General features: G+C 45.1%; 2 protein-coding genes across 6 annotated transcripts in view; one reads left to right on the plus strand and one right to left on the minus strand.

The window, feature by feature from the left end:
* LOC137450885 (6-phosphofructo-2-kinase/fructose-2,6-bisphosphatase 4) overlaps nt 1-10880 on the plus strand; it is a 64092-nt gene extending 53212 nt beyond the window's left edge. The window contains exons 14-15 of one of the 5 annotated variants that reach the window (XM_068157863.1): nt 1391-1483; nt 8089-10880. In XM_068157863.1, coding sequence (XP_068013964.1) covers nt 1391-1450 — 60 coding nt within the window. In that variant the 3' untranslated portion in view covers nt 1451-1483; nt 8089-10880. Of the gene's footprint in view, nt 1-1390; nt 2192-8088 lie in introns of those variants that run through there. The other 4 variants (XM_068157865.1, XM_068157867.1, XM_068157866.1 and 1 more) reach the window with 4 other exon arrangements.
* A 2472-nt stretch (nt 10881-13352) lies between these two features.
* The window catches only part of PRKCD (protein kinase C delta), a 65420-nt gene continuing 50926 nt past the window's right edge, over nt 13353-27846 (minus strand). Inside the window, exons 5-18 of the mRNA XM_068157862.1 lie at nt 26005-26161; nt 25301-25332; nt 24535-24620; nt 24055-24184; nt 23351-23451; nt 22116-22212; nt 20602-20732; nt 19798-19971; nt 19178-19269; nt 17688-17750; nt 16354-16492; nt 15392-15580; nt 15026-15154; nt 13353-13901 (exon numbers count right to left, since the gene is read on the minus strand). Of these exons, the coding sequence (XP_068013963.1) occupies nt 13743-13901; nt 15026-15154; nt 15392-15580; nt 16354-16492; nt 17688-17750; nt 19178-19269; nt 19798-19971; nt 20602-20732; nt 22116-22212; nt 23351-23451; nt 24055-24184; nt 24535-24620; nt 25301-25332; nt 26005-26161 (1679 nt within the window). The 3' untranslated portion in view covers nt 13353-13742. The remainder of the gene's footprint in view (nt 13902-15025; nt 15155-15391; nt 15581-16353; nt 16493-17687; nt 17751-19177; nt 19270-19797; nt 19972-20601; nt 20733-22115; nt 22213-23350; nt 23452-24054; nt 24185-24534; nt 24621-25300; nt 25333-26004; nt 26162-27846) is intronic.

The raw sequence follows: 27846 nt of genomic DNA on the forward strand, positions 1-27846 counted from the left end.
TTAATTAAATACAGCACCAGGGATGACAATGCTGTTTAACAACGAAGCTGTTTGATGAAGGATTGCCCAGTGCACTCTTCTGTGCCCCCACAAGTAATTTGCAGTGTTTCAGAACAGTGCACTCCTTTTTGGTTTCAGATAAAAGCATCTATTATCACTTGCAGAAAGGCAGGCAGAGCACTGGAGCATTTGTTTTATCCTATGTGTGAACTTCATTGTCTGACGACGATTTGGCTGAAGTGGATTGGAGCCATGTGTTTGTCAGCATTGTAGTGCCTCAAGTTCCTGACCTTTTCAAATGAAGGAGTCTGGAGTCTTTTTACTTGAAAATACTTCAGGGGAAGTACTTCAGCTGTTGCTCAGGTCCCTCTTTGGGCCAGGAAACGAACACTAGGGTAAAATACCTACTTTGCACCTGTCTTAGTGAAAGATAGCTAGGGAGTTACTTGTAGCAATGAACCCTGATCTCCTTTCTGATTTTTGTGGGGGAAGGGAGAGAGGCAGATAGTACTGAAAGGTGAACTTGCTTACCACAGCATAAAACAAGTAAGACTCCTGAAGCCCATCAGCACAAAGTTTGAAGAGCTGGCAAGGAGTTGGCCTAAAATGGGCCAAATCTTAGAACTTGTAAGGTGCTTCAGATTAGTTTATCATGGTCTGCCTTCTTGGTGGAAGGGAGAACACTGACTGCATGGTCTTTGGTGGTTGGATGTGATGGAGCCATGGCAGGTGGAATTCCTGAGCCTGGTTGCACATGGCTGTGCTCAGAGCTGCACTCCTAGCTGCGAGTGGTTGTGGTGCTGGTGTTTTGCTGTCGTTTGGCCTTGAATAGTTCGCTGCATTGAGTGGCATTTTTTTCATATAGGCTCTGCCAAAGGAGGTGAGATCTAGTTGGTGTGATCAGTCTCAAATGGTTAAGGTGTCTGGGAAAGTATACTTCTGTATTGTCAGGGGCAGTACGTTGCCTGTAACACAAACAAAAGTCTTGCCTTGGTGAAGAGGTACACGGCAGAGTTCAGCAAAGGACTGAACTTCGCTTAGTGAACAGACAGATACTTATCTGTGCCTGTGGTATACATGTGCTGAAGCATCTGTTTGAGTGGATTCCTGCTTGGGCTTGTGAAAGACTTCCTCCTAAATATGAATGACCTCAGCTTTTAGCAACACTAGCAGCATGGGACCAGCCATTACCGTAAGTAACTTTTCCTTGTGTCCAATTCAGGGCCACCACTCAGCTGTCGGTCTGCTGTATCCTTGGAGTGTGGAGGGTTAAACAAATCTCAGCTTCCAAAGACATGCAACTGTGTACTCAAGAAGGAATCTGGTTGGGGGTTTTTGTTGCTCTTACCACTGCATGATAAATATTCTCTGTATTTTTATTACTACACAGAATGTAGACATTTCCAGACCTCCTGAGGACGCTCTTGTAACAGTCCCTGATCATCAGTGAATCCCGTGTGCCGACCACCTATCGAACTCGAGGGTGCTGTTTCCATCCTGCTACTTCAAAACAAATTGCAAAGCTAATCATTCCAATCACACTGAAATAATAATCATAATCATAATCATAATAATAAAGCTCCAAACAACCCCAAACCCCAGATCAAATGTTTGTAACAGTGCTTGACATGAAGGAAAAAAAAAAAACCCCAAAAGGTGACCAAATCACAATAAAATGATTGCACTTGATGATAATGTATTGTGGATGAGTGATCGGGCATTGATCGGCTGTCACTGGGTTTGTAGACTGCTACAATTTCAAGACCCTGCAGCATTAAGTTTATTGTAACAGCCAGCAGTCATTTAATATTAGTTGCAGTGTGTTTATAAAAGCCACAAAAGGCAACGTCCAATGTGAGATAAGAAAAAGCTGAAGAGTGTTTTCTAGGCCCTAGCATTATCTGTTTTGGCACCCTTGGGGTGATTGGACTGCTCTGTAGCACGAAATAACCATCCATAGTTACTGTAAGACCTTCATCCTGCTGCCCTAGTGCTCTAGGTGTGCTGGTGAGTGATGTGCTCTCCCTCTGGAGAGGGTAGCAAGTTTTCACTTAGTTCCAGAACAATTCTTCAAGATACAGGAATGTGTATAAATACTGGTTTCAGTATATGGCTTTTTCACAGCTGTTGTGCATTAGTGAGGCTTTGGGCTTTGCCTGCTGGCAGAGGGAGTTTACATTTCGAGGCTTTGGGCTTTGCCTGCTGGCAGAGGGAGTTTACATTTCGAGGCTTTGGGCTTTGCCTGCTGGCAGAGGGAGTTTACATTTCCTTTTTTCCTGCTTCTTGCACAGACAGGGCTCATCACTGAGTGCTTACTGCTCTGCATTGTGTGTTATGTAGGCTGCAGTAAGCAGTGTTGACTGCTTCAGAACATGGAAGCACAGTTAGTCTGATGATTTTGTAGCTGGGTTGTGACTCCAGTAGGCTTGGGGTCTCAAACCAGCAGGATCTGCATCCTGAACTGAATGGTAGCAGAACCTCTTGCAGGGTGGAGGAGACTGCAGCTGATTTGGGATGTGGTGCCATGCCTTGGCTCCTGCCTCAGGGTTGTTAGGGTGTGCAGAGCAAGGTGGTGGGAAACAGCTGTTGAAACAGCTTTGTTTATGTAATGTTGAGTCCTGGAAAGGCAGAAAATCACCAAGTCCTGGAGCTGGCTTCTGAGGGGGGATGTCTTTCTGTCTTGAAAGCAAGCAAGAGTGGCATGTTGTGGAATGCTTGTGTCTGCTAGATTTCTCAGGTGGTTTGTTTCTCCAGATCCAGGGTTAGATATCTGCACTTCTAAAATTGCACTGAAGTTCTCAGAGGTTTATAGAGATTGGGCATGTCTGATACAACTGGGTAAGCTCCTGTCCAGAAAGCCTCCTATTCTTCCACTTGCTGTTTACTTAAATCATTGTCCCAGGATGGGCTGGGACTGAAGGAGCCTGGGTTATTCTCCTCTCTGCTGTGACCCTGGCATGGAACTGCTTTGTTACTTTTCAGCTGCCTCAGCCTTTTGGCATGTGCTTTGCCATGAAAAATGCCACAGAGAAGGAGATGTGAGCCTACTGCACCCATTTGCACACAGTAATTAGTGAGCCTGGTCACTTATACCTGCTGGCTGGCCTTAGGTGCTGAGAAACTGCTGAGATGGCTTAGGGCTGTCACCTCCATGGGCCCCAGCTAAGGAAAGACAGTGCAAATGTAAACTAAAAACATGTAAGTTTTGATGGAGCCACAATCTGTGCAGGCATCTGCTGTGGGAAAAGTGAGTTTTACTGAGTGAAAAAGGATGGCTTGGGCTGAGAGGGAAGGAGAAGGGGAAGATGGAAGCGGCAGGAGCTTGGCTGGAGAGGAAAGCCAGGCTCATCATGGAGGTTGCAGGGGGAGAGGAAGCAGCAGAAGTGCCCTGGACCCTCCAACCTTGCACACTTGGATTTCCTGGGGCTGCAGCTGTGCATTGTTCTCTTTGCTGAGTGTGAGGCTGCTTGTGCTGACGTGTGCCACAGAGAGAAGTGTCTGTTCAAAAGCAGTTTTGTGCTCTGGGGGGTTTCCTATTACTACAGGATTGCTTAGTAGCCCTCTCTGGCTTATTTTCTAGTAAAAGAAAGGCCTGATGCTGGGCAGGAAGCAGCAGGGACAGTTTGCAGCACAGCTCTCCAAGGAAAAGCTGGCTGAGAAGGATGCTGGATTGTGCTGGTTTTTTCTCTCTTGATGCCTGTGTTGGTTGTTCAGCTGTGCAGGGTCTTTATGAACTGCATCTGCTTTGGCTGTTTTCATGTCTCCTGTGTCCTTCAGAGCCTGCTTCCTAGAGGAACCTTCCTGCAAAGTCTTCCCAAGATCTTATGTAGCTGCTGATCAAACTAAAGCTGAAATGGCAGGCTCTGTCCAGTTGGGAAATCCAGGGAGGCTCTGTTCTGTAGGAAACAAACAAAAACCACCACAAAATCCCCAACAACAATGACAAAAAAAACCCAAACAAACCACAACAAAAAAAAGCAAAGCAGGGAGGGAGTAAAGTGAGGAAAGGCAAAACAGTGCTGTAAGAGTTGGTTTCATCTGTGTAGTTTGAGTCTGTCCAGAGAGGGGTGAGGGAGGTGGACCCTTGTGCAAGGCAGAGGGAGACTGCTCCTGCCCCACAGGGTGAGTGCAGAGCCTCCTTGGGAAGCAGGCTCCAGATGCAGTGAGCCCCTTCCTGGGCTGACTGAGGGAGAGCCTGTGTGCCTTGGTAGAAATAGTACTAGAAACAAGTATGGGGTGTTTTTATTCCCCAGAGCAGGAATAAACCCACCACACACCTTTTATAAACACTGTTTTAAAGTGCTGTGTTTCCTGGGCTCTGCAGCCTGTGCTGCTGCTGTTGTATGGCAGAGTTGTTCCTCGGAGAGCAGTTCTGGCCAGGCATGCTTTGGTACTGGACAGTTTCAGGGACTCTTTCTGGTCCCAAATGTAAGGCTAAAAGCTCAGACTAAAAGCAGCAGTCCTATTCTCATGGCATGGCTTTTCTCTCTCAAGACCTGTGGCTGTTCTGGAGGCAGCTCCCAGCTGTCACCATCTAATCTAATCTGATTCTGACAAGTAGAAATCCATTTACCACTCATGAGACCCTTTCTTGAGCCTTAGTGCAGGTCTTGCAGTTTCTCTTTGTTTAGATACCCTAGGGTGGGTGTGTTTATTAGGGCTTATCTTGGACTAAGTTTCCTTCCCTTAGTGTGACCATGCAGTGCTTCACTTCTCCAGCCTGTTCCTCTTCACATTTCATAGAATCATAGAATCAGTAAGGTTGGAAAAGACCTTGGAGATCATCAGGTCCAACCTGTCACCCAACACCTCATGACTGCTAAACCATGGCTTCAAGTGCCTCGTCCAGTCCTATTTTGAACGCCTCCAGGGATGGTGACTCCACCACCTCCCTGGGCAGCCCATTCCAATGGCCAACAACTCTTTCTGTGAAGAACTTTCTCCTCACCTCAAGCCTAAACTTCCCCGGCACAGCTTGAGACTGTGTCCTCTTGTTCTGGTGCTGGTTGCCTGAGAGAAGACACCAACTACCACCTGTCTACAACCTCCCTTCAGGTAGTTGTAGAGAGCAATAAGATCTCCCCTGAGCCTCCTCTTCTGCAGGCTGAGCAACCCCAGCTCCCTCAGCCTCTCCTCCTAGGGCTTGTGCTTGAGGCTTCTCCCCAGCCTCGTTGCCCTTCTCTGGACACATTCAAGTGTCTCAATGTCCTTCTTAAGTTGAGGGCCCCAGAACTGGACACAGTACTCCAGGTGTGGCCTAACCAGTGCTGAGTACAGGGCCGGAATGACTCCCAGGGCCAGAATGATTTGCTCAAGTTGAAGCACTTCTTGCTTCCAGCTTTGTCTGTTTATCAATATTCCTTCTTGGGTCAGTCTCAGTTTCTAAGATGCTGTTTTCATCTGATACCTCTACTTGAGATAAATGAGCTGTGTCTTCTCTGCCTTGACCGCTGTGTTTCCTTTCAGTTTCGTGTCTTACCAGTCTGTTTCTTGCTGCTTGTGAGCTAATTGCCAGGACCACTGGATTCCTGCATACTGATGCTCCATTTCATGCTCCATATAATCTTCTTTGAATCAACAGCAGATGCTCATCCTGAAAGATTTCAGCCATCATTCTCCACAGGAATGCTTGTGGAGTCATCTCCACAGTCCCAAGGAATTTCTGAGTATGTTGGATCTTGCTAAGAAAAATGCAAGCAAATGCAACAAATGCCATCATGGTTGGCCTTGACCTTAGAAGTCTTTTCCAGCCAAAACTGTTCTATGATTTTGTGTTTTGTTGATATTTTTCTTCCTTGGAATCATGCAGAATGTGACTTGTTTTGCCAGTTCTCTGTGCTTTTACATGCACTTCCTGTGTGTCCTTTGCTGCAGGAGAGATACTACCTGTAGAAACTTCTTTATGCAATGGAATCTTAGGATGGCTTAGGTTGGAAGGGACCTTAAAGATCATCCACTCCAATGTCCCTGCCCTGGGCAGGAATGCCTCTCAGGTAGACTCAGATGCTCAATGCCTCATCCAACCTGTCCTTAAACACACCCAGCAAGGAGGCATCCACAGTTTCCCTGGGCAGCCTATTCCTCAACCACCCTCATACTAAATGACTTCTTCCTAAGATCCAGTCTAAGCCTACTCTCCCTCAGCTTCAAACTATTCCCCCTTGTCCTGTCACTAGACACCCTCATGAAAAGTCCCTCTCCAGCCTTCCTGCAGGTTCCCTTCCTGTATGGGAGGGCAGCTATAAGGTTCCCCCAAAGTCTTTTCCAGGCTGAACAATGCCAGCTCCCTCATTCTGTCCTCACAGTAGAGGTGCTCCAGCCCTTGGATCATGCAGAGCAGGGCAACAAAGCTGGTGAGGGGTTTGGAGCACAGCCCTGTGAGGAGAGGCTGAGGGAGCTGGGGCTGCTTAGCCTGGAGAAGAGGAAGCTCAGAGGAGACCTTATTGCTGTCTACAACTACTTGAAGGGAGGTTGTAGCCAGGTGGGGGTTGGTCTCTTCTCCCAGGCAGCCAGCACCTGAGCAAGAGGACACAGTCTCAGGCAGTGACAGGGGAGGTCTAGGCTGGAGGTGAGGAAGAAATTCTTCACAGAAGGAGAGATTTGCCATTGGAATGTGCTGCCCAGGGAGGTGGTGGAGTCACCATCAGTGGAAGTGCTTAAGAAGAGAGTGGATGAGGCACTTAGTGCCATGGTTTAGTTGATTAGTTGGTGTTGGATGATAGGTTGGACTCAGTGACCTCAAAGGTCTTTTCCAACCTGGTTAATTCTGTATTCTGTATCTTTGTGGAATTGCTCCAACAGCTGTTTCCCCCTTACGATGGGGACACCAGGACTGGATGCAGTATTTGGTGTGAGGTCTCACATGAGCAGAGTAAAGGGGAATAAAGAGGATTGTAGCTTTTCTTCCCTTCCAAAACAGAAGGCAGAGAGTGGGTCAGGCAGTGTGCTAAGGGTGTGGAGATGTCCAGGACTGGCATATGTGTGCCCAGCAGCATTCCTATGTGTGTGGTGTGTTTGTGGTGAAGGACAGGGTGAGTTAGCCAGGGGCTTCAAGGAAAGGAGTGACACTAAAGTAGGTGCCTTGGTAAGGGCAGAAGTGATGTTGGCACACTTCAACCCCCATATCAAACCTGGTGCTCCTTGTTTAGCTCCTGCTTTCATAGAAAATGGCTGAAAGTCATAGAAACTCGGTTTGGGGAGAGGGATGACTTGCCTTTTGAGCTGCTGCGTTTTGGCTGATGGAGTTGTGTGTGTGCTGAGAATGTGTGCGCAGAGCTACTCCTCTGTGTGTGCCAGCAGGGCTGTCCTTTCCCTTGAGGTGGACTGAAGAGACTTTTTTCAAAGGCAACTCACTAATGTGGTTCTAAAACCCCTGAAACATTGTCTGGTCTCAGTGTGACATCTGCCAACATGCTTCTGTGGCCTCAAGTGCATTTCAACTTTACGTTGCCAGCTCTTTACAGAGTTACTCAGAATCCTTCCAGGGACTTAGCTGCTTACAGACTGGATCAGAATTTGCTTTCTAGCTCTTGGTGTTGAGGAGTAATTTCCTGGAATGTACACCAAACAAGTAGATGATCTTCCTGCAGGGTTATCACTTCTTGTGTGGCTTATGGCCTTTGTGTGGTTCTGTGGTTTTTGGGTGGGTTTTGTGTTGTGTTTTTAACACTACATGCAGAAAAGCTAGAAGTGGTAGTGGATTAGAAAAATGTGGTCTAACATGGTGGCTAAAGGTAAAGAAGGCTGAAAAACCACAACAGTGTGACCTGCATGTGATGCACAGAGACTGACTATGCTGCCAGGCTTCTTGTGATATGTGTATTGGAGATGCTTTTTCCCTGGCAGCGGAGAGGCTGCTTTTGTAAGTCTGAGGGACTTGGGCTCTGACGTGTGTGGTGGCCAGGATGAGGTCTGACCCTGGCTTCTGATATCTGATAGACTGGGACCTTTCCTTGTGTTTTGCAGAGCATTCTGGGGCAGCAGCCTTGCTCACCTTTAGCCCCCTGTAGCAGCAGTGTACTAAGCAAGATGGTGTCAGACCACGAGGCCCTCGCTTTAAAACCTTTTCTTTGATCTTCACGTTTGCAGAATGTAGGCGTGGATCGCTCCAGGGAAGAAGCTTTGAGGACAGTACCTAACCACCTATAGCTCCAGTTCCCAGGGCAGCAGCCCTCCCTCCAGCACGAGAGCGTGAAGCAGCAGCTCAGGTCCCAGCAGAGTGGTGAAGGCCTCGCTGAGCGCCGAGCTGGAAGGACCGCGCCTCCCCTTCACTTTTAAGACGTTTGGAATGTGATTCAGCTCCTCTGGAGAACACCTGTAGTCGTGGATAACTCCCAGTGCTGAAAGGTATCAGTACAAACATTTAAGGGAAGCAGAGTAGAGTTGGGTTTAGGCTTTTTGTATGTAAATTTGTGCAGTTTCAGTGGTTTTTCTTGTTCATCTGATCATGCTGCAAGGTGGTTAATTGCCCGTGTCGGTCGTACTGTCAGGTTTTAACTCGATTTTACTTTCTTTTTCTAAGTGTTTTTCTAAGAGTCCCTCTGATCCTTACTGTGAATGATCACCCAGAATTACATGGAGGTGATTTGTGATGGCATATTTAACATAGGTGAAATTCTGCATTTTGAGCATTGAAGGCTTCATCTTGCAAACTACTCGTAGGTGAGAAACTTGTCAGCTCTGATAGCTTCTGTGTGGTTTTAAATTGAGCTTCGGTTTGCCTGCCACAACCTAACTGTTCTGAAAGGGGAGGAGACTTTCCCTTTGGAAAAATAAGAGCATTAAAGCTAGATTCACTACCTGAAAGATTCTGCTATTCTAGTAAGATTTTTAACCTTTCCCAGGGGCCAGTTGGATTTTGGAGGGCAGTGGAAGACACAGGAGGAAGTGGGGGCCATCAGTGAGAGTCTATCTGGCAGCCTAGGTACTGAGAGACACATCCCTTCTGCAGTTCCAGGAGCTTTTATGAGGCTGCAAGGGAGGAGAAAAGGATTCAGACTGTCAAGGGCTGGAGAAACTGCTTGTCTTATCAGGGCTGTGATTTTCCTTTGCTTGGGGCAATTTTTGGAATGAATTTCAATGTAAAAGTGTTTGTTCCCTTTTCATAGCCACATTTAATACCTACAGCAGGAAACAGTACAGAGAGGTTAGGTGGCATTTCACCATTCTGACAGCTCATGCAAGGAAAGCACCAGGTAAATTCTGAACTTGTTTTTTAACATGGCACACCTGCCTTGGGGTTTTTCTTTGCTGCTTGTTTTATACCTTGTGAAACTCCAGTGCTAAAAATAGGATTTCTGCTGTCTGTTGAGGCCACGACCTTCAAACTGTGCCCATTCAGCATGTATTTGTCTGCTACCCGACAGCTGAGGGGAGCTGCCAGCACTGCTGCTGGCTCCAGCTTCTGAAATGAAGAGAACTGGTTTTTGGTAGCTGGGGTGTGTGTGTTCTCTTCTGTTGTTGATAACCATGTATTGTTGGAGTTGGGTTGTTTTTCCTTCTTCTCAGTTCCTGTATGAAATACCAGGCCCTCATACCATACTTTTGCGGGCAGGGGCTAGATTGTCTTTTGTTTGTGCAGGGTTTAGAAAATAATGTGCTGCTGGTGTGATTTTGTTTGGTTGTAATAGGCTGATTTCAGCAATACATTCAGCTCTGGAAGTAAGCCATACCGTGTCGCTGGGCTCCGTTTCGGAGGGACGCGTAAGGTACAGGATGACCACAAACACTTGCTTCAAGTGCTGCTGCCTAAAGCTCTGTGTGTGTGTGATCCAGGCAGCTGGCAGTGCCCATGGCAGATCTCTGTTAATCCAGCTGTGTCTGTAGTTACTGTGTGAGGAGAGAGGCTGCTCAGAGAAGTTAATTTATTGATGCCTACTTACCAAGGCCACTTTGGTGGCAGAAGTGTAGCAGTAATCTCAGTTTCCCTTCCTGATTTGATGCGTGCAGTGAGGGACAGCTAGGCTGTGCTGCAGCCAGCCCTTGCTCCTCTGGACCTCCACCATCCAGCCAGGGCCTGTTAAAACGTGCCCTTCTCAGCTTAAAAGCCATTTATGTGCAGTTACAGAGGGCAGATCCCAGGAGGCTGGATCAGAAGAGCAGGGTTTTACCAGCACATTGTGGTACTCAAGCTTGGGCCTGGTTGCAGAGATGTGGTGAAAGGTAAGGTTTCCCCTTTTGAGGTCTGAGCCCAGGGGCTGCTTTTCTTCAGTGGCACGCACAGCTTGAGGGGTCTCCCCCCTCTCCCTTCCTTAGTCTTACCTCTCTCAACTTCCAGAGGTGCTGTAAAATTCCTAAAGCTAAATGTTTTATGTATAGTAGGTATTTTTATAGCCTGTGATGAGTGCTTTACTGAGTTGGGTGTGCAGTAAAAAGAATTGTATACAAGTGTAAATAAACTGTTAAGCTGATACTTGAAGAGGGGGGGAAAAAAAAGACAAAGTTGTTGTCTGTTCAGCTCCAGGAAGGTGCAAAATCTCTGACTGCATCCGGCCCTTTCATGCTGGCGACAGGAAGCATAGACGACGAGTACAGGTTTGAAGCACACGGTTGGCTCTCCCCAGGGTGTAAGCACCTTTTGGGAAAGGCTGTGGTAGGAACTGCAGGTTATTGTCACTGTCTAAAAGCTGTACCTTGCCCCCTCACTTCTGACAGAACTGTCACTGAGGGGGCAGGGGGAAGCCTCCTCCTGACCTTGTGTGTATTTGTACCCATGTCATGTTACTGCCTCCTGACAGTTACTCCCCTCGCTAGCTCAGATGCAGTCTCTCCACTGGGATTAAACTGTCTTGTCTTACATCGTTGGCCTTCATCTAATCTTTCAGACAAATGTAACCATTTGACCTTTGATCCAAGTAATAAAGATCAAATGCTACAACCTGTGCTGATGTGTGTTTCTTTCCCTGCCCACTTACAGCAGTTGAAGTGCCAGGTGAGGGTTCCTGCAGGCTTCCACAGCTTTCAGAAGCATAGGAGTTGTAGCCTGGTAAAGGAGGAAGTTAATTTTCCTTCTTAGTTTCTTTACTCTGACAACTAAATTAAGTAACTCAGGAACTGAGGAAGAAGCTGGAAGAATCCATTAGGCACAAGTCAAGATTTGCACAGAAGGGGAAGAAAAGGTAAAACTTTCTTTATTTTAGCTGGTGGTTGGTGTTTTGAAGTCTAACTCACACTGTCAAACCTACACTGTTCTTGTCTTGCACTGCTGCTGGTTTTGTGAAAGCCAGAAACCAACAGCAAAATGCTGCCTTCTAGCACCCATTGGCAAGGTTAGGTAGGTGACCTTGTCCTGCTGAAGGGTAAGGACAAAGTTAATTACTTTGTGGTGTAGGATTATGTACTCACATTTCAATGTCGTCTTGGTCTCTGTACACTCCTGGGTGGTAAGAACTTGTATGTTTTCTGCTAGGTGGGAGGAATGTTTTCTTTGGTTTTAACTTCATGCTTTGTATTTATGTTTGGGGGGGAGGTACTTTTTTGTTTGTTTTGGGGCTTTTTAAGGCTGCATTCCGGACAGAATTCTCTTAATTGCTCCAGCTCCCTGTAGTGTGAGCGTGGCCCAGACCATGATGCTGGAGTGAGCCCATCTGCTGGCTGGCAGCCCTCAGGCAGGGCTGTTAGTGGAGGGGGTCCTAGGAGCTGTGTGACACTGAGTAGTTTTCATGGCTGGTTGTTGTAAAGAGCAAATAACTTCAGCAGGGCAGTTCCCTTTCAGGCGATGCAGGTAACAATGCCCATGGCTAAACCGTGTGATGCTGCTGAGGATGAAGAGTGTAGCAACTGCTCCTTGGAGGAAAGGCAGCTCTGCCCAGCTGTCCCAAGTGTGGTCAGACTGTTGGAACATATGCTTGTGGCAGTGGGAGATACTCCAGGTGAGCCAAGTCACTGTTTGAAGAGCAGGGTCCCTGCCAGGCAGCTTTGGCACTGGTCACTCCAGAGTGAGGCAGGTAAGCTCGGTGAGCAAACATTCCCACATGCAACAGCTGCTACTCTCTGTGGCTCATTACAAGCCCAGTGCTGCTGGCAATCACATTTCTAATGTTTTGCTTGGGTACAGGCATCCAGCACTCACCTTTGAAAGCAGAATAAGCAAAAACCAGCCAGGTGGAGATGCCTGAGCAGGTTAGTGGAAGGGGAAAACCTCCCAGGTCTGCTGCTCTCCGTGGCAGCAGCTCACAGCATAGTGTTTGACCAGGGTTTGTGTTAGTGCATGTGCTGGGAACTAGGCAAAACCTGTCTCTTTGGAAATGCCAACTGTGTTGACTGTTCCAGGCTCAAGCTGATGTACACTTAGATGACATCCAAGTCTTGCTGGCATTACTAGAGTTCTAACAATAAGCTAGAGCTTAAAGAAGCCTTTGTATTTGTTTGAGTCTTTATGAAGTCCGAGGGGGGATGTGCAACAGTTTTCTCCTGCGCTTTCAGCAGGATTAACAGTCTGAAACCACGCAGGGTAGCTACAGGGTGCTCCTGAGAGCTCTGTTGGACAAATATACCCCACAGTAATTTCCCCTACCCTGCCTGCTTAGTGGATGAGAAAATTGAATCCTTTGCAATAGTGGTAGAAGACCTAGAAAGCTTCTGATAAGCAAGAGCCCTTGCTTCCTTCTGTATTTTATGATCTGAGTGCAAAAGAAGAATGTTAGAGCTTTACATTAGTGTTTTTTCTTGTTAATGGTTGAAAATCAAAATTCAGAAGTTGGTATTTGCAACAAAGCAAGCTCTAGTTCTGTGTCCTTTTTACAGTGAGTAGAAGGAGCCACAGCTGCTGTGCAAGAGATGAGTAAGTAAAACTGGAAGGAAAAACTTCATTCTTGCCAGTTAAGCAAGGTATTTCATCTCCAGCAGCCCAGGTAGGAAGTACGAAGGCTCCACACAGTCATTACCTGATGATTTTCTCCCCAGAGGCTGCTGCTGTGATCACACTGCATGTTTCTGTTCGTAGGAAGTGGTGTTTAGCAGCAGAAACTCCTCTTCCCAGGAGGTATGCTCAGGCTGCTGCAGGAGCTGTGCTGAACCTGCTGTGGGATACTTGGCCCTCATTATCTTAGACTGCCTCAGAACAAATACTTAGCACGATCACTGAAGCCTGACTCCCCTTGGCTCTGACTTCCAGTGAGAGACAGGCTGTATAAAAAAGCAGTAGAAGTGGCTCCAGGCTCTTTTCCACAACAGCTGCTGTTATCATTGTGAGCTCTGCTTTTGCTCAACTGTTCATTTTGGTTAATTCTCCTACAACATTTTTGTTAGTTCTGTGATAAGGGCTCAGAAGTTGGTACATTTTCCCCCTAGTTTAAAAAACAACTGCAGATCAATTGTGTACTTCTAGGAAAAACACAGTCATAAAGCCATGATAAAGTTACATTAAACTTCCTTTTAATTGAAGACAAATAAAAGAACCAAGGGCTCATACACTTTAAAAAGACAACATCTGTTCCCCAGTGTCTTTTCTCCAGCAAAATATACAGCATACCTCTATATATAACACATAACTACATTCAAGTACCAAACAGAATTTACATTTTCCCAGAGAGAGAAAATAATGCACATGATTCACATACCTCAAACCTAACCATGCATAATGGGACACTGCTAGCAACTCAGCAGCTGGGCATCGCTGATCACACCACCCTGGATGATTCCGAAGTATCGACAACAGCGTTGGAACACACAACACTTAGCGCTTGGGAGGTTCAGGTCGAGAAGGTTTAACCCTGCTTCAAAGTCTGGCTCTCTTCAGAGACTTATTTGTCCAAGATCTGTTCAAATTTAGGGTTAATAAAAGAAAATCCATCAAATGCAGACTGATCCATGGACTCGATCAGGTTTTTGTCACTGTAGGACAGTTTTGGCTTCTCACTCAGAAATTCTCTGTCGAAGTTGTTGTAGTCACTTGCTGACTTCTGTGTCAAAGAGAGGGAAGAGAGAGGAGAAACTTTTGTTGTTTCTTCCAGGACAAACTGCTTAAATACAAAAGGTAAGGAAGTAATTTCATGAGCTCACTCCCTCCTCCCCCCCTATTCAGAGAAGGAAAAAAGAAGGGGGAAAAAAAAAAGAGGCTTTTGGGCACTTTAACAGCATTTTAACAGCACTCTAAGCTTGTCAGTGGGCAACTACTTATTGTTAGTTGGAAGCAAACAGCACCAGGTTGCTTCAGAGAAGCAGCGCCTGGATTTGTGATGTTTCTTAGGTTTACCCAAAGATTCTCCGCTGACAAAAGCAACGCAGTGCTTACATTAAACTTGGCATTAAGCAGAATTTCTGAATTACTGAAAGCATTCTGAGGTCTGTGCTTTTGCAGAGAAAACAAACCAGGTGATTCCCTACTACAGCTGCTTTGTGTCTGGCTAAAACATTTGTGCATGTTCCATAGAAGTTCATGTGACAAACTCCCATCTTTTACCCTCCAATCCTCCAAAGGTGGTTGTTTCCAGGTTTGCTGTGTTGCCAGATTTTCCCTTTCTATGGGAACATGAAGCCTTCTGTACTTGAGCAAGACAGCTCTCCTCTGTTGAGCATGTAAGTTTGTTTTAAAGACTCTGTCACCTCCAGATTCTTTAGTTGTACCAGACCAGAGTGGAGGAAAACTGGTTTGGTTGTTTACTGTGTGAGATGAAGCAGCTGCACCCCACAGTGATACAAGCCATAAGCACCACACTGTCTGTTCTTCAGATGTTTGTTCATGTACCACTAGGCATGTACATTACAAATAGTTCTATGTTCAGTGGTACAGAAAACACACTTTTTGCCCACGTGGAGATTCTTGGGTGGGTTTGAAATGTCACAGATGTAATGCTCGTGCAGAATACTTGCAGGTGGTTCCCAACTGGGTTGCCTCAAAGTATTGGTCCTTCTCCCATGGTATAAAAGGACAGAGAAACACAAGAAACTACTGACACTATTAAATGATGTTCCTAAAGATAATGGTAGTAAAGAAGCTCCTTGAAACACAGCCTGTAGGAAGACAACCTTAACAGGACACCCTGACACTTGCAGTACTGCTCCAGAACAAAGAATAACCACTTACCACTTTTGGCCTGAAAGGGGGGTCCACCTCCCTCTTTTCTAGTGCTGTCCAGTTGATAGTTTTGAAGAAAGGATGGTCTCTGATGTTGCCAGTGACCCCAAGTCGTCTTGTTGGATCCCTTTCAAATAGCTGTAAGAAGATACCAGGTAAAGCCTTGTGTCTGCTCAACAGGTAGGTGGTAGTGGAAGAACAGCAGCTACACTGCTAGATGAACACAAGTGGCTAACAGCAAACAGCCCATTGATAATTAGTCTGGCCTGGCTTTCCCTGTGGGAAAGTAATTTGCTTGCTGATAAATGGTGCCTTCTAGAAGCCCTCCCTGGACAAACCCAATACCATGACCCACTTCTTGCTTATCAGTCCTACCTTCTCTAGGATATCTTTTGATTCCTTGGTAATCCAGCGTGGGTAGTGGGGGCTGTCCACTCGGATTGACTCAAACAATTCGTCTTCATCATCCCCATGGAAAGGGGACTGTCCAATAAGCATCTCGTACAGCAGGACCCCAAAGGACCACCAGTCCACAGAGAACGTGTACCGCAAACCCTGCAGGATCTTCTCCCACAGAAGAAGAGGTACAGAGAAAGAAACACAAGTAATTAGTGAAAGGCAGTGGCACACACCAAAACAAGAGGTATTGAGGGGAGAAAATAATCCGGCCCTTTGCCAAATTGTTGGCACAGATGCACATCGTGGTTTTGTGCTTGGCTGCTGTTGGTGGCAACATGGACAGCCCAGGGGGCAGGGCTTTGCTCTCATGCAGAAATCTTCTCCATTAACTTAAACTTGAAAATAATCTTTAGTTTCTTTACAAGATGACAGGAGAAGCAAGTAGCAATGAAAAGCAGATTCCCACCACCCGGCCTGTGACATAATGTCTAGCTTTCACAGCTTACTGCTGTATGTGGGCTGCTTTGCAAATCTATCAGGTGAAAAACAACAACTATGAACACAGGGAATTGGACTTTGAGATTCCCCTTAGAGCTGCTTTGGTTGGAATTTTGGTTGTGTGGGCATGAGTCTGTTCACCATCTGCAGTGCACACAGATTGTTTTTGCTACAGCCCCGTGTGAGTGGTGGCTGTAAAGGCAGGAGGAAAAGCTAACTGTTCAAAGCCTGAACATTATAACATTTCAAACCCATGCTTTTGTAAAACTTGCAGCTATAGAACTGCCAAATCTCAAGTGTCTTCTACAGAGAACTTGGATGTCATTTGCTTTTCTCTGCTCTGAACTATGTGTCTGCAAAGGGATGATTAACCCACAGTGATCATTCCAACATGAGTCTGTTGAATCTCTGCCTGCAGTACCTGGCAGTGACGTACTGACCTCAGGAGCAATGTAGTCTGGGGTCCCACAGAAAGTGCTTGCCTTGTTCTCACCACCAACATTTTCTTTGCACATGCCAAAATCAGCTATTTTGATGTGGCCCTCTTTATCAAGCATCACGTTGTCCAGTTTTAGGTCTCTGCAAAAAGAGTTGAAAAGAAAAGTTAGGATTTTAAGGACAAGTGAATCATTTCTGTATTCAGATGAAGGTAGTTTCTTCACCATAAACCTTCCCTGCACCACACAAAGCAGCTTTTCAAGAAAACCATCATCCATCAACACAATATGTACAAAGTAGCACTTTTGGACCTTAGAGGTGGTTGGGACAAGGGAATAATTCTCTCTTGTCAGAGTAAGTAAGAGGCTAACGTATTATACAATGTAATCCTCAGTGTTTGCTTTCAGGTCCAAGAGCACACCCAGTGCTTGTGTTGCTTCTGGAAGGAGGTGTGAATTACTGCCCCACCAGCTGACACAGCAGTGCTGCACTGCCTTCACAGCTCAAAAGGAGGATTGTTGGACCCTTAGAGCCTTTGGCAGGAGTGTGACCACTTCAGGCTTGCCCAGATTTAATGGTACCTGTGACTTGTTCCTAGTTACAGCACGAAGGGGTTCATGTGTTGTGGCCACAGTCTGGCAAGTGTCTTATTCATGTCTTCTTTTTCAGGATAACACTACTGAATTGAATAAGAGCTTTTTAACAGCAGCTTCCAAAAACTACTTTCCCTAGCTTTGACTGAGAAGTTTGGGTTTTTTTTGTCCCATCTGGCTGCAAAAGCACATACCAAGGAGGGTAGGATAGAGAAACTGAACAGCCCTTCTGCTTACCAGGAAAGAGACTTGACTACAGCAGATAATTTTACATGAGAACAGGCCTATCTTTTCTCCTTGGTAGCTGAAGTTCCCAGTATCAGTTCACAAGGTGAGCTCTAGCTCAAACCAGGAGTCCCTGATCTAATGCAACACCCCCAAAATCCTTCCATGTTTGGACATCAGCTGTTGTTTACCTTAGTGAACCAAACAGATTTGAGATGGGGAATAGTGGTAGGAACTGATAGCCTCAAGGATCCTTTCCCTTGCCTCCAAACTAAACAGACCTAGGATCTAAAGGCAGTGTTTAAAAATAACTGAAATAAACCTGCTTTGGTGTAGCATCAATAATATTCTGTCACTCTGGTTGCCACAGAAAAGACACACAGACACATTCATCTCAGGCAGGTTAATGCCCTGGGAATAACATCAGCTCTCTGACAGACAGCTTGTACCTGTTACAGTCAGTCACTCAAAGATGTGTGAAGGGCTAAGGCAGTTCACAGGAGCTGCTTGGTACTCACCTATAAATAATGCCTTTGCTGTGAAGAAATTGCAGTCCACATAAAATTTCAGCTCCATAAAACCTGAAAAGACCAAAACCTCCTTTAGCCTGTCTTGCTCAGGTAAAACATAGCCAGTGCAGCCGCCTGAAGGAGCTGCCATGCGTGTCATGGAGTGAGCAGCACTGTGCACCTCTAACTGCTGAGCTACCTCTGTGTGTACAGCTGGATGCCAGAGCACCAAGTGCATCCCTTCAGCACACACCTGTAGTATATTGTGCCCAACAGTAGAGGGGAGATTACAGCAACTTGCCTTAATGCTTCATTCCAGTAGGGACTGTTGACTCTTTAGCAGTCTCTGCACTATTTAGTAACTCTCCACATGCCTTCTGAGACAGGTGCAGCCCAGTACTCACAGGGTTGCTCAGGCAGGGACTGGGCACTAATATGTAAGTTAGAAGCAGACCTCACCTATATCCCTCTGCATCTGCCCAGCTGCAGCAGATAGATGGAAAAGCAGCATTGCTTCAGGGGCATTCTCCTCAGAGGTTATACTCCCTAGCTATGAAGGAAAATGCTACAATAATGCTTTCCCCACCCCCAAAATACATCTAAAAGACTTGTTTTCAAATACTAAAACCTGTTTCTGTTCCTGTATAGCAGAAGGAACACTGACCTGAAACTTAATAAACAGATACAGCAGAGGCCAGGAGAGGCTGCCAAATGCAGAGATGTTTGCTGGAATGCAGGTGAGCTGGAAGAGCTCTCTCCAGGCTTTTGCTGAGGAGAGTTGGAAGGCAGTTTGGCCTGACCTGTAAAGCTGGCTGGTGCCCAGCCACTATTTATGCCAGATCCCTTAGTATTCCCTGTGTACAGTGACACAAGGAACTTCCCAGTCTGGTTATACAATGCACTGGTGCTAGAGGTAGATCCACTACCCTGCAGTGTTGCTTTTAAGGTCTTGCATGCACCCACTCACAGAAGCAATGAAACCCCTCCTGGGTTTGGGTAAGAGAGGTAAACACTGACTCAAAACTAAAAAATTACAATAGGTGAAGTAGTAACACTACAATATTTTGCATCTTTTGTCTTCAGCTCCAGCAACCTTAGCTAAGTGATACAATTTTACTTAACAAAGTGCTTACCCACTGTACTAGCATTATGGGGAATGTGCAGGCTAGCCTTCTGTACTGCCATGTCACCTTAGCCACACTGAAGCAGTAGCCTTTTGCTCTTCATTGCTGGCCCATGCTGCAGGTTACTTGCCTCTAGGTAGAAGCATCCCATTAAAGTAAAACTTAGCACTGCTATGTAAAGTAAGAAAACCTAACTCCACACATCATGAAGCGGGCTTCTTCACTCAAATAAACCAGTGCACTCAAATACCTTTCCTATTGTCAGCCACTGAAGCTAGAGCAAAAGACTGCAGGTAAGTGGTGCAGAACTACAAGCAGCAAAAGCCAGTGACAGAAACCCTGATGGAGAGAGGGACTGGAGGGCTGTGGACTTACGTTGCTCTGTAGAGATCAAAGCGCCCCTTGTCTTGTATGTGGAACATCAGGTCTCCCCCGTTCAGGAACTCCATAACAAAGAACAGATGATCCTGGTGGCAAATAACCAGAGAGTGGAGAAATTACTGATGCTGTTGAAACCACACAAAGTAGTGATGTGAGTACTGGGAACCTGGAAGCCGCTTTCCTCCTCTTCTGAGTATTTCTCCATTTCATGCAGCCCTAAGAGTAGATGAAGCTCCTACAGATGGTCTTGTATCAAAACACTAAACAGCTGCTCTTCTATTCTCTGGGTTGCTAGACTTCAGAAAAATAAGCATTTCAATAGACTTACTGTTGCCTACCTGTGATAGTCAGGTTCCCTACCCTCACTGAGGGTAAAGCTAAGATCAAAGTTTTAAGTTAAGCCTCTTATTCCAGATGGCATAGATGTTTGATCTCATGCTCTTCTCATCGAGGTATGTGGGGATCGTACCCAAAATTACTTTGGGCAAGGCCAACTGCCACAGAGAGCCATGAGAAAAAGGATCTTGCATCACTAAGTTACTTTTGCTTTGCTCCTGGTAACAGCATCCACTGAAAAGCTCCATCTGTGGCATTGCTGTTGGGCTGTCTCTTACCTTTGTCTGAAAGGTGCAGTAAAGATGTGTGAGAAACGGGTTCTCCCATGCAAGTGCCAGGACCCTCTTTTCCACCATGGTACATTCCACATCATCATCAATGAGCACCACATCTTTTTTCAGAGCTTTGATTGCAAAGAATTCATTCTTCCCTTTCAGCTCAGCCAGCAGAACCTACAAAAGAGAAATGAAGAGATTACAGCACTTGTAGGGAAGACTGCTGCTGAGGGTATCAGTAGGGGAAGATCAGAGATGTTTACAGCAGGTGCAAGGGCAAAAAACATTTCAATGATGAGTGAGACTGGGGAAGAAGTTGTTGCTGGCTTCAAAGACCATAGAACATAGGCACAGCAGCTTCTAGGGCAGGTTTTCTATCAGTTTTTTGTGGGTGTATAAGCAGAAGATAGGCAAAGTCTTTTCCTTCACTAGAGATGTAACTTCACAAACAACAGCTGACAGTCTCCATGGAGGTCCCACATCTCTCCCACATCTCCCTCTGCCATTGCACTGGGGCATTAGGAGGCTGTTTCTCTACAGTATACAAAAATTAAATATCCTTTTGCACTGTGGTGCATCAAGGGATATTCCTCTGCCTTGACACCAAATGACTTCAACACTGTTGAGCATTATGACTCAAGTCTGAGTTCAGCAAGATTCAGGTGACAAATGCCTTGGCAAGGATGGCTACATTCAATTCTATCTCCCCAAGCAGTTGAGGGACCATTATGGTTAGCAGGAAGAGCCCATCACAGTGCAGACATTAAGCAAGGCAGTCACCTTAAGCTCTGTATGTTTGTTACCTACCTTCCCAAAGCTTCCTTTCCCCAGAACCTTGAGGAAGACAAAGCTGTCGATGTTGAATTTCCTCCTGCTCGTGATCCGTGACGCTGTCTTGGCTGTGCTTCCCTCCCAGAGTTTATCGTACTCGCTGCTATCTGCTCATGGAAAGGGGGAGTTTAAAGTGCAGTATGTGCAGAAATGGTGTGACTCAGATCCCCCACTGAGAATGAAGCCCTGACATGTTCTTTCAGTGTATCTGCTGCTGCAGTACCGACAAATCTAAACACAAGGGTCAACTCCTGTTGTTTGTTAGGGAGTTTAAATTTCCCCAGCGTACTTGACAGTGTTGGATCTGAGATGAATCTGTGATTGTTTATGATGCTGGATTTAAGCAATACTTAGGCATTCAAAAAATCAAAGGTCCTAATTTTCCCCTGTGAGATCCAGAGCATATTTTGGAGAAGAAGGATGCGTTACAAGGACTGCTTGTAAACACAGTGGCTTTTGTCCGTTAACAGGCCCAGCTGGTCCTCAACCTAAGGCCATAAAAAAACCCTCTGATTTATTCCCAGTGCGGGCTCAGAAATGTGATCATTCACATTAATCATGGTCCTATCCTAAAGTTAATAGCTGTACTGTCCCTCCTCTGCACAGATCTGCTGGACCACAAACAAGATACCGAGGTTATTGTGTGTGCCCCACAAGCTGACCATCGTCTGTGATAGGTTATCACAGGAAGGAATCATCCATTATGGCTGAAACTAAACCACCTTTACAAGTCTGGGTTCTTCTTCTCTATACTGGCACAAACACATGGATGAATACTACCAAATTAATTTTCTGACTGGGCATTTCAAGAGAACTGAATCAATGTCTGGATGAGAAAAATAAAATCCTGCACCACAAATGGTGATTTCCATCCAGTAAGAAGTTCCTTCTACTGTTGCATTTATTCTTGCATCACTGATCATCAGTGAGCAGTCAGGGAAATCAGACTTAAGCAATGCTAGATGCAGTAGTATTGCTTTAGCAATAGCAAAAGGAATCCAAACCCTTATTCTGAACATGTAGAGACAGGATTCCAGATACTACTTAAACTCAGCTTTTCACTTTTGGCTGCTTACATCCTAAACCAGATAGCACTTGTCATTGGTTTCCAGTGGTTTGTGATCAAACAGATGATGAAAATGTGTGTGAGGTTGCAGTTACAGGAGGGAGGGAACTGCTCTGCAAGGTGCTGGTTTAGCCAGGTACCCCCCACTTCCAGAGCAGGGAATGGCACTGCAGTGAGCAAGGCAAGCCTTTAGCAGAAAGGTGAGGATGCTCATGGACCCAGAACTATCAGGTATTTTTCAAGTGTGATTTAAGTGTTTTGTCTGGCTGGGAGAAGGTAAAAAGGAAGCTGTTTTGTTTGGTTGCTTGCTTTTTAAACAGTGCTTATTAAAAACCCCTGTCTAATTTAGGGCAAGAAGGAGTAACTACCTCAATTGTGAAGGCTGGTAGGTAAATGGCTAAGTTACAGCACTGTAGTTTCTCACCTGTTTTATCTCCTCCTGGAGTTCTAGGTTTCTTATCAAAATCTTGATAAATTCCCACACTTTCTACAGATCCAGAGTCAGACCTTCGTGTGGATTTCTGAGGAGAAAAGGAAGGTTTGAAATGATCTTTGCACTATTACTTCAGAAATACTACTGAACAGAAGCTGTTAAATGTAACATGATGGCAGTATGCACTTCATTATTAACTCTTAGTACACATCTTTTCCTAAGAAGTTTGGTTCCCAGACCACTTCTAGCCATATTCTTTACAGTTTGGCATCAGCCAATTGCTTTACTTCCTTCGCTGCAAGAACAGAAGTTACTGAAATTCTTGAACAGTCTGTGTTGTTCATTGCAAAATTATTACAGGTTTAAATGCTTCCCACGGTGGACTCAAGCCATCCAAGATGAAATGCCCTCTTGGACACTAAAAGAGGGGGTGGGAATCACTGTCACATTGGACACGCTGAAGTCACATCTGTGTGTGACGTTGGTCTTTAGCAGAAGCACAGATTTTATGTATGGAAGGCTCCCCAAGATCAGATTTTTAGTAATGAAAAGTCAGGTTTGTCTGGGTTGTGGAACAGCTGCTGCAACAGCTCCCACTGTTTTCAAAGTAAATCTCCCATGAATACTCAGGAACACTCAGAGGAAATACTGCTGGCTGTTGTGATATATTATCCTGGTTTATTTCAGAGCTGTCTGAATCTTTTATTTGCAAGGCAGCAGCTGTCCACAAGAGACAGTCATGCTGCAGCAGGAGATGAACAACAAACTCCAGGGCCAGATTTAACTCCAGGAGAGTTTTGTGTGTGTGTGTATTAATAAAAATTGAGACTATCCGGTATATTTCTCCTTATTAATTCAATTTTAACACTCAAGTGGAACTCTAAAGTTGAAGCATGGAAAAACAGACTTCAGCATTACAATACCATAGTTAAACAATTAGAGAATAACTTTAGCACTACAGAAGAACAAAGCTTGATTTCAGGACACAACCCAGCTTTTCAGAAGTTCTTTGTTGGAGGGGAATTCTCCCCCGCCACCAGTTTCAACTTCAGGCTATTGACATCTTTGTTAGTGTCTTTATGGACCAAATTAAAGAGAAAACTGCCTGTACTTCCTTCATTCCAAACTCAGTTCCCCATAAAAGTGATAGAGAAAAGATGAAGTAAAACCCCCCAAATGCTTGGAAAACAACCAATAAAACATGCCAATAAAGCAATAAAACATACCTGGCTAACTTGATTTAAAGCTTCAGCTAGCAACTTCTGGTTTATTCCACATAAGTTTGCCACCTTCTTCTGGCATTTATGGTGCACATTCATCCCACATTCTGTAAGAAAGGTAAGGACAGTTACAGAAGCATCAGGAAAATACCACCTGACATTACAACCAAAGGCTGTGTCTCTCTCTGCACTTCAGAGCCCCATAGTAAGACCAGACTGGGCATGGATCCATTATTGTTAATAGAACTGCAGTTTGAATCTTTAATTCAGTGAAGGCTACAAAATTTCTTCAGAGGCAAAAAGCCCTCCAGTGTTTTATTGTCCATATCTGTAACAATAAAAATGGCTTGCCTTTTGGGGGGAGAGTTATAAAAATGGTATTTACAGTAAACACTTTCAATATACTTCCAGGGTTTTGCCTGGAGTCAGATTCACCAAAAGCAGTAATTTTGATTATATTCAAGATTACTCCTTCACAGCACACTTTCTGACTGCATCAGAAGCTCACCTTGGTTGAGCTGTCACTTGAGCCTAGTGCCTATTTGTCTTGTCTCTCTCTACTACAAAAGCTTTGCCGGATGTGCCCAGATGAGATGAATCCAACTCTATATAGAAATGCACAGTGTGTGGCAACAGCTGATCTCTAGTGGGGGGTGGAACACTGGAAAAAGCACAGAGAGGTCCCAGCTGCCCTTCCTCCACCCCTGTACCTTCACATTTGAGTCCTTGTTTGACCAGCCCCCACAGCAAGCTGCCACAGTGGTCACAGAAGGTAGGGCTCATGTAGTTGTAAACCTTGAAGCGGTGAGGCATGTCAATGTTGAAACGTTCCTTCTGAAACTGAGGGCAGGGAGAGGGGTGAGGCATGCTACCCAAACCAGGAGCAGCTTCCTACAGAAAGCACCTTGCATATTGCAAAGCTACAACAATTTCCCCCTTGATTAGCCCAGTTTTACCATTCCCCCAGGGAAAATCTGCCCATCAAATACTAATCCACCCCCTTGCAGGACTCTCAAGTGTTTCCTTGAGAGTTTCATCCACTACACACACATAGAATCTTCAAGAGAAGACAGGTTATGCAGGCAAGCACCTCCCTGATGGACTGAGCTATTTCTACACAAGCTTTTGTTAGTGCAGGGTGTTTCATTACATAATTGCACTCTAAATAAATAAAGAGTTCCAGCTCTTACCATTGTGTCCCTGCTGTTGGCCGCAGTACCAGTACACCTCCCAATGATCTTATCAATGCATTTCTTATGAATAGCAGCATTGCATTCTTCAAGGCATGCACAAGAAAGAAAGGAAGGATTCCTTCAGACAACAAATACCTGGGATGAGGTGTTTGCATTTCACAGCACGATGTGAAAACCACACTCCCTTCCCTCATGCTATACGCACCAAAGCCTGCCTTTTCTATCGACGTGGTCACCTTGTTAAGCTGATTCCCCCACCCCATTTTCTTTTACCTGAAACTCTAATTCTAAACCAGATCTGCCTGATGGAGGCAATGCCACCAGCATCTGATACCAGTATTATGCTTCTGAGTTTTTACCCTTTGGTACTTCCCCAGCTGTTTGGAGTAATACACAGATCTATGCCAAGTCAAAAGTTTCAGTTCAGCTGTGAAACCTTTCAGTAGCTGCAATTCCTTCTAGAAAAGCTGTCACTATAGCTGCTGTCATAAATAAGTACAACTTTTCTACAGCATTACACACTGATGAGAAGAATAGCTGAGCCTGGATCTTGGTACTAAAAGCACAGGCATAATCATAATTAAAGCACAGTGTCTAATCATAATTAGACACTCTTAGGTTAGTGTGTCAAACTGATGTTTAACATCCACTGCTACCTGTGCTGATGATGCACTGTGTCAGGTGTGTTCAACAGTAGCCACTAGATCTACAGATTCATGTACAAGGTAGTATAGGAAAAAGGTTAAAAAGAAAATCAACTTACGCCTACATTTGTATCCTTGCTTGTTGAGCCCCCTGAAAAACAAAGTATAAAGAGGGAAATAAGAAAATACACATTTGCTGGAATAAATGGCTGGGGACACACACGTGGGGGTGGGGTTATTTTTACCATGTCAAACAATCAATCTTTTGCCTATGGGAATATTTGTTCCAATTCATAAACTGGTCTGAGTTCTGCTCTTCAGAACCAGGTTTTAGGAAAGCAGGACTCAGAAGATATGGTGGTGTGTGTTGATAGACCAGCACATTCAGAGGGAAACCCAAAAAGACAAAGTTTCAGTCCTCCTCATCTGACTCACTACAAAGTAGCCTCACTGTGAAAGGGATCCAGCTTCTTACTCTCTTTGGGTTTTCACTCTCCCACCAACCACTTCACATCCCTAAATCTGAGCACGATTTTCTCAGATCTGCCCACCTCGTTCTCTGCTGACTGTGGGTCAGATCTCACTTGATGCTGATGGAATATTTTGCCAATTATTTTAATGGCAAAAACATTCAAGTTCTCTTTCACATTAAAAAAGTAGAACAGTACAGTTCTTAAGAACAACAATGCTCTTACTAAATCTACTACTTCTGTTTCCCAACACCCATAAATTTACATGTCGTGTTTTGCCTCAATGTATCTGATGCTAATTTTGCAGTTACTTGGCCCCTGGGGGTGATGGAGGCTTAGTGTTTTCTTCTTACCACACAAAGTCCTTGCAGACAGAACAAAATGTAGGTTGTCCAAAGAAGGTAGCAATGAATTCATGATTTTTGATGTAGTGGATCTTAGCTTGCTTGATAGCTCCTCTCCTGTTTATAGTCACTGTCCCCTCATTTTCCCTCATTGACTGTTTGCAGTCTAAATGGGGAGACAAGACAGACATTTAATACTGCAAGGTATTACAAAGATTAATGTTTGCTTTTCCAAAAAGTCCAGCTTGTTTTTCCATTTCAGACGTGTGCTTCTCTTTATTTTACACCTGCATTCTGCAGACTTTCAGTCCAGCAAGGGTGGAACACATGTACACACTACATCCTAAGGTGTCTCTGTGTCCTTGTTTGCAAGCACTTCCCTCTCCTGCTCCTTCATGAAGCCTTCAGAGAAATGAGCTGAGAGCAAGAAGCAGGATGGAGTGCAGTCTTGTTGGAGAGATGACAACCACAGCTGTTACCTTAAAAATAAATAAATACAAGCTCCTATATATTGTGTGATTTATGTACAGGAGGAATAAATGTTTTACTGGAAGCAGGAAAGTCTTCTTCAGCAGACTCCTTTTTCATCCTGTCGCTCCATGTGCCCTCCTGAATCAGTACCACAACAGAAATGCCTGTGAAGAAATGCCTGCTGCAGGAGTCACCACTGGACCATGCTCAGATGGGTTTCTTTCAGCCTCCAGAATCATTAAGCAGTGAGGACAAATGACATTATTTAATTAGACATTTCCTTTACATTACCTCACAACACTGGTGCTCTATGTCAGCATGCCTCAGTCCTATATTCTTCTAGCCCCATGGGCTTACAATATATAGTACTACATAATACTAAATAATTGCACAGAACTAACTTACAGTATTAGCCAAGAAAGAAAGTTGGCTCATGCAGGCCCTCTGTGACAGGTTACAGTTACTTCCACTTATTCCCAAGAAACCTCCCGAGTTTCTTTTACCACAACAAGCAGTGTGTGTCTCAATCTGTCAGTCACAGCTCAGACTGTATGGTCTCACTTATATATTTGGAAAATAATAGGAGTTTGTAACAGGTAACCCCATGAAGGTACATCAGGAGAGATTGGGGAGCTGGGAATTGAATCTTTGGACATGCTACTTGTCAACAGAGAGGAGCTGGTGAGTGACAGTCCCATCCAGCAGGGAAGGACAAAAGCTTGAATCAGCAATGAGGAGCTGGAGCTAAGCACATCAGTTCTGGCCAGCAGCTCCAGGACCCCATCTGTGGATGTCTTTCACAGGTTGAAGTGCTGCAAAGCTCAGGGCAATAAGAGGTTGCCTTTTCCAGGGTGGGAGTTTCCACAACAGAGTGAGGAAAAAGTCAGAAGAGCATTTTCCCATTGCCAATGCAATCATTTTTCACTTGCTCCATTGCGTTGCTGCCTTTTAGCAGTATCAGTGGGAGCTCTGCTGATAGAAACACATTTGTTTCCTGTGCCAAGTCACACAAGCTGCAGTGCCTGAGCTTACTACTAAGTTACCCAGGAGCTCTGTTTTTCTTCTCGCTGGCTGTGCTTGGGTTTTGTCATTCTATTAGCTGGCTACCACTCCTATTCCAACAGACCACAGAGCCTGGAATACAATCTACTGTTTGATACCATTTGGGGCATCCTGAACTAATTTATCAGTTGCAGTCAAGAGCAGCCAGACTGCAGCAGCGTGTGATGTCTTAGAAAAGAAAGGACAATGTCAGCTCAGAGATTAAGGAAAGATTTGGCACATTAGTGAAGAGAAAGCTCAAAAGAGGTCCCCGGGTTTTGCCACTAGGTATTAATGCACTTTTCTAAGAAACTGTCTGGTTCAGAGAAAAGCCTGTTC

The sequence above is a fragment of the Melanerpes formicivorus genome, unplaced genomic scaffold, assembly GCF_026170545.1.
Source record: "Melanerpes formicivorus ecotype bairdi unplaced genomic scaffold, bMelFor1.0.p_v2 SCAF_38, whole genome shotgun sequence".
Lineage (NCBI taxonomy): Eukaryota > Metazoa > Chordata > Aves > Piciformes > Picidae > Melanerpes > Melanerpes formicivorus.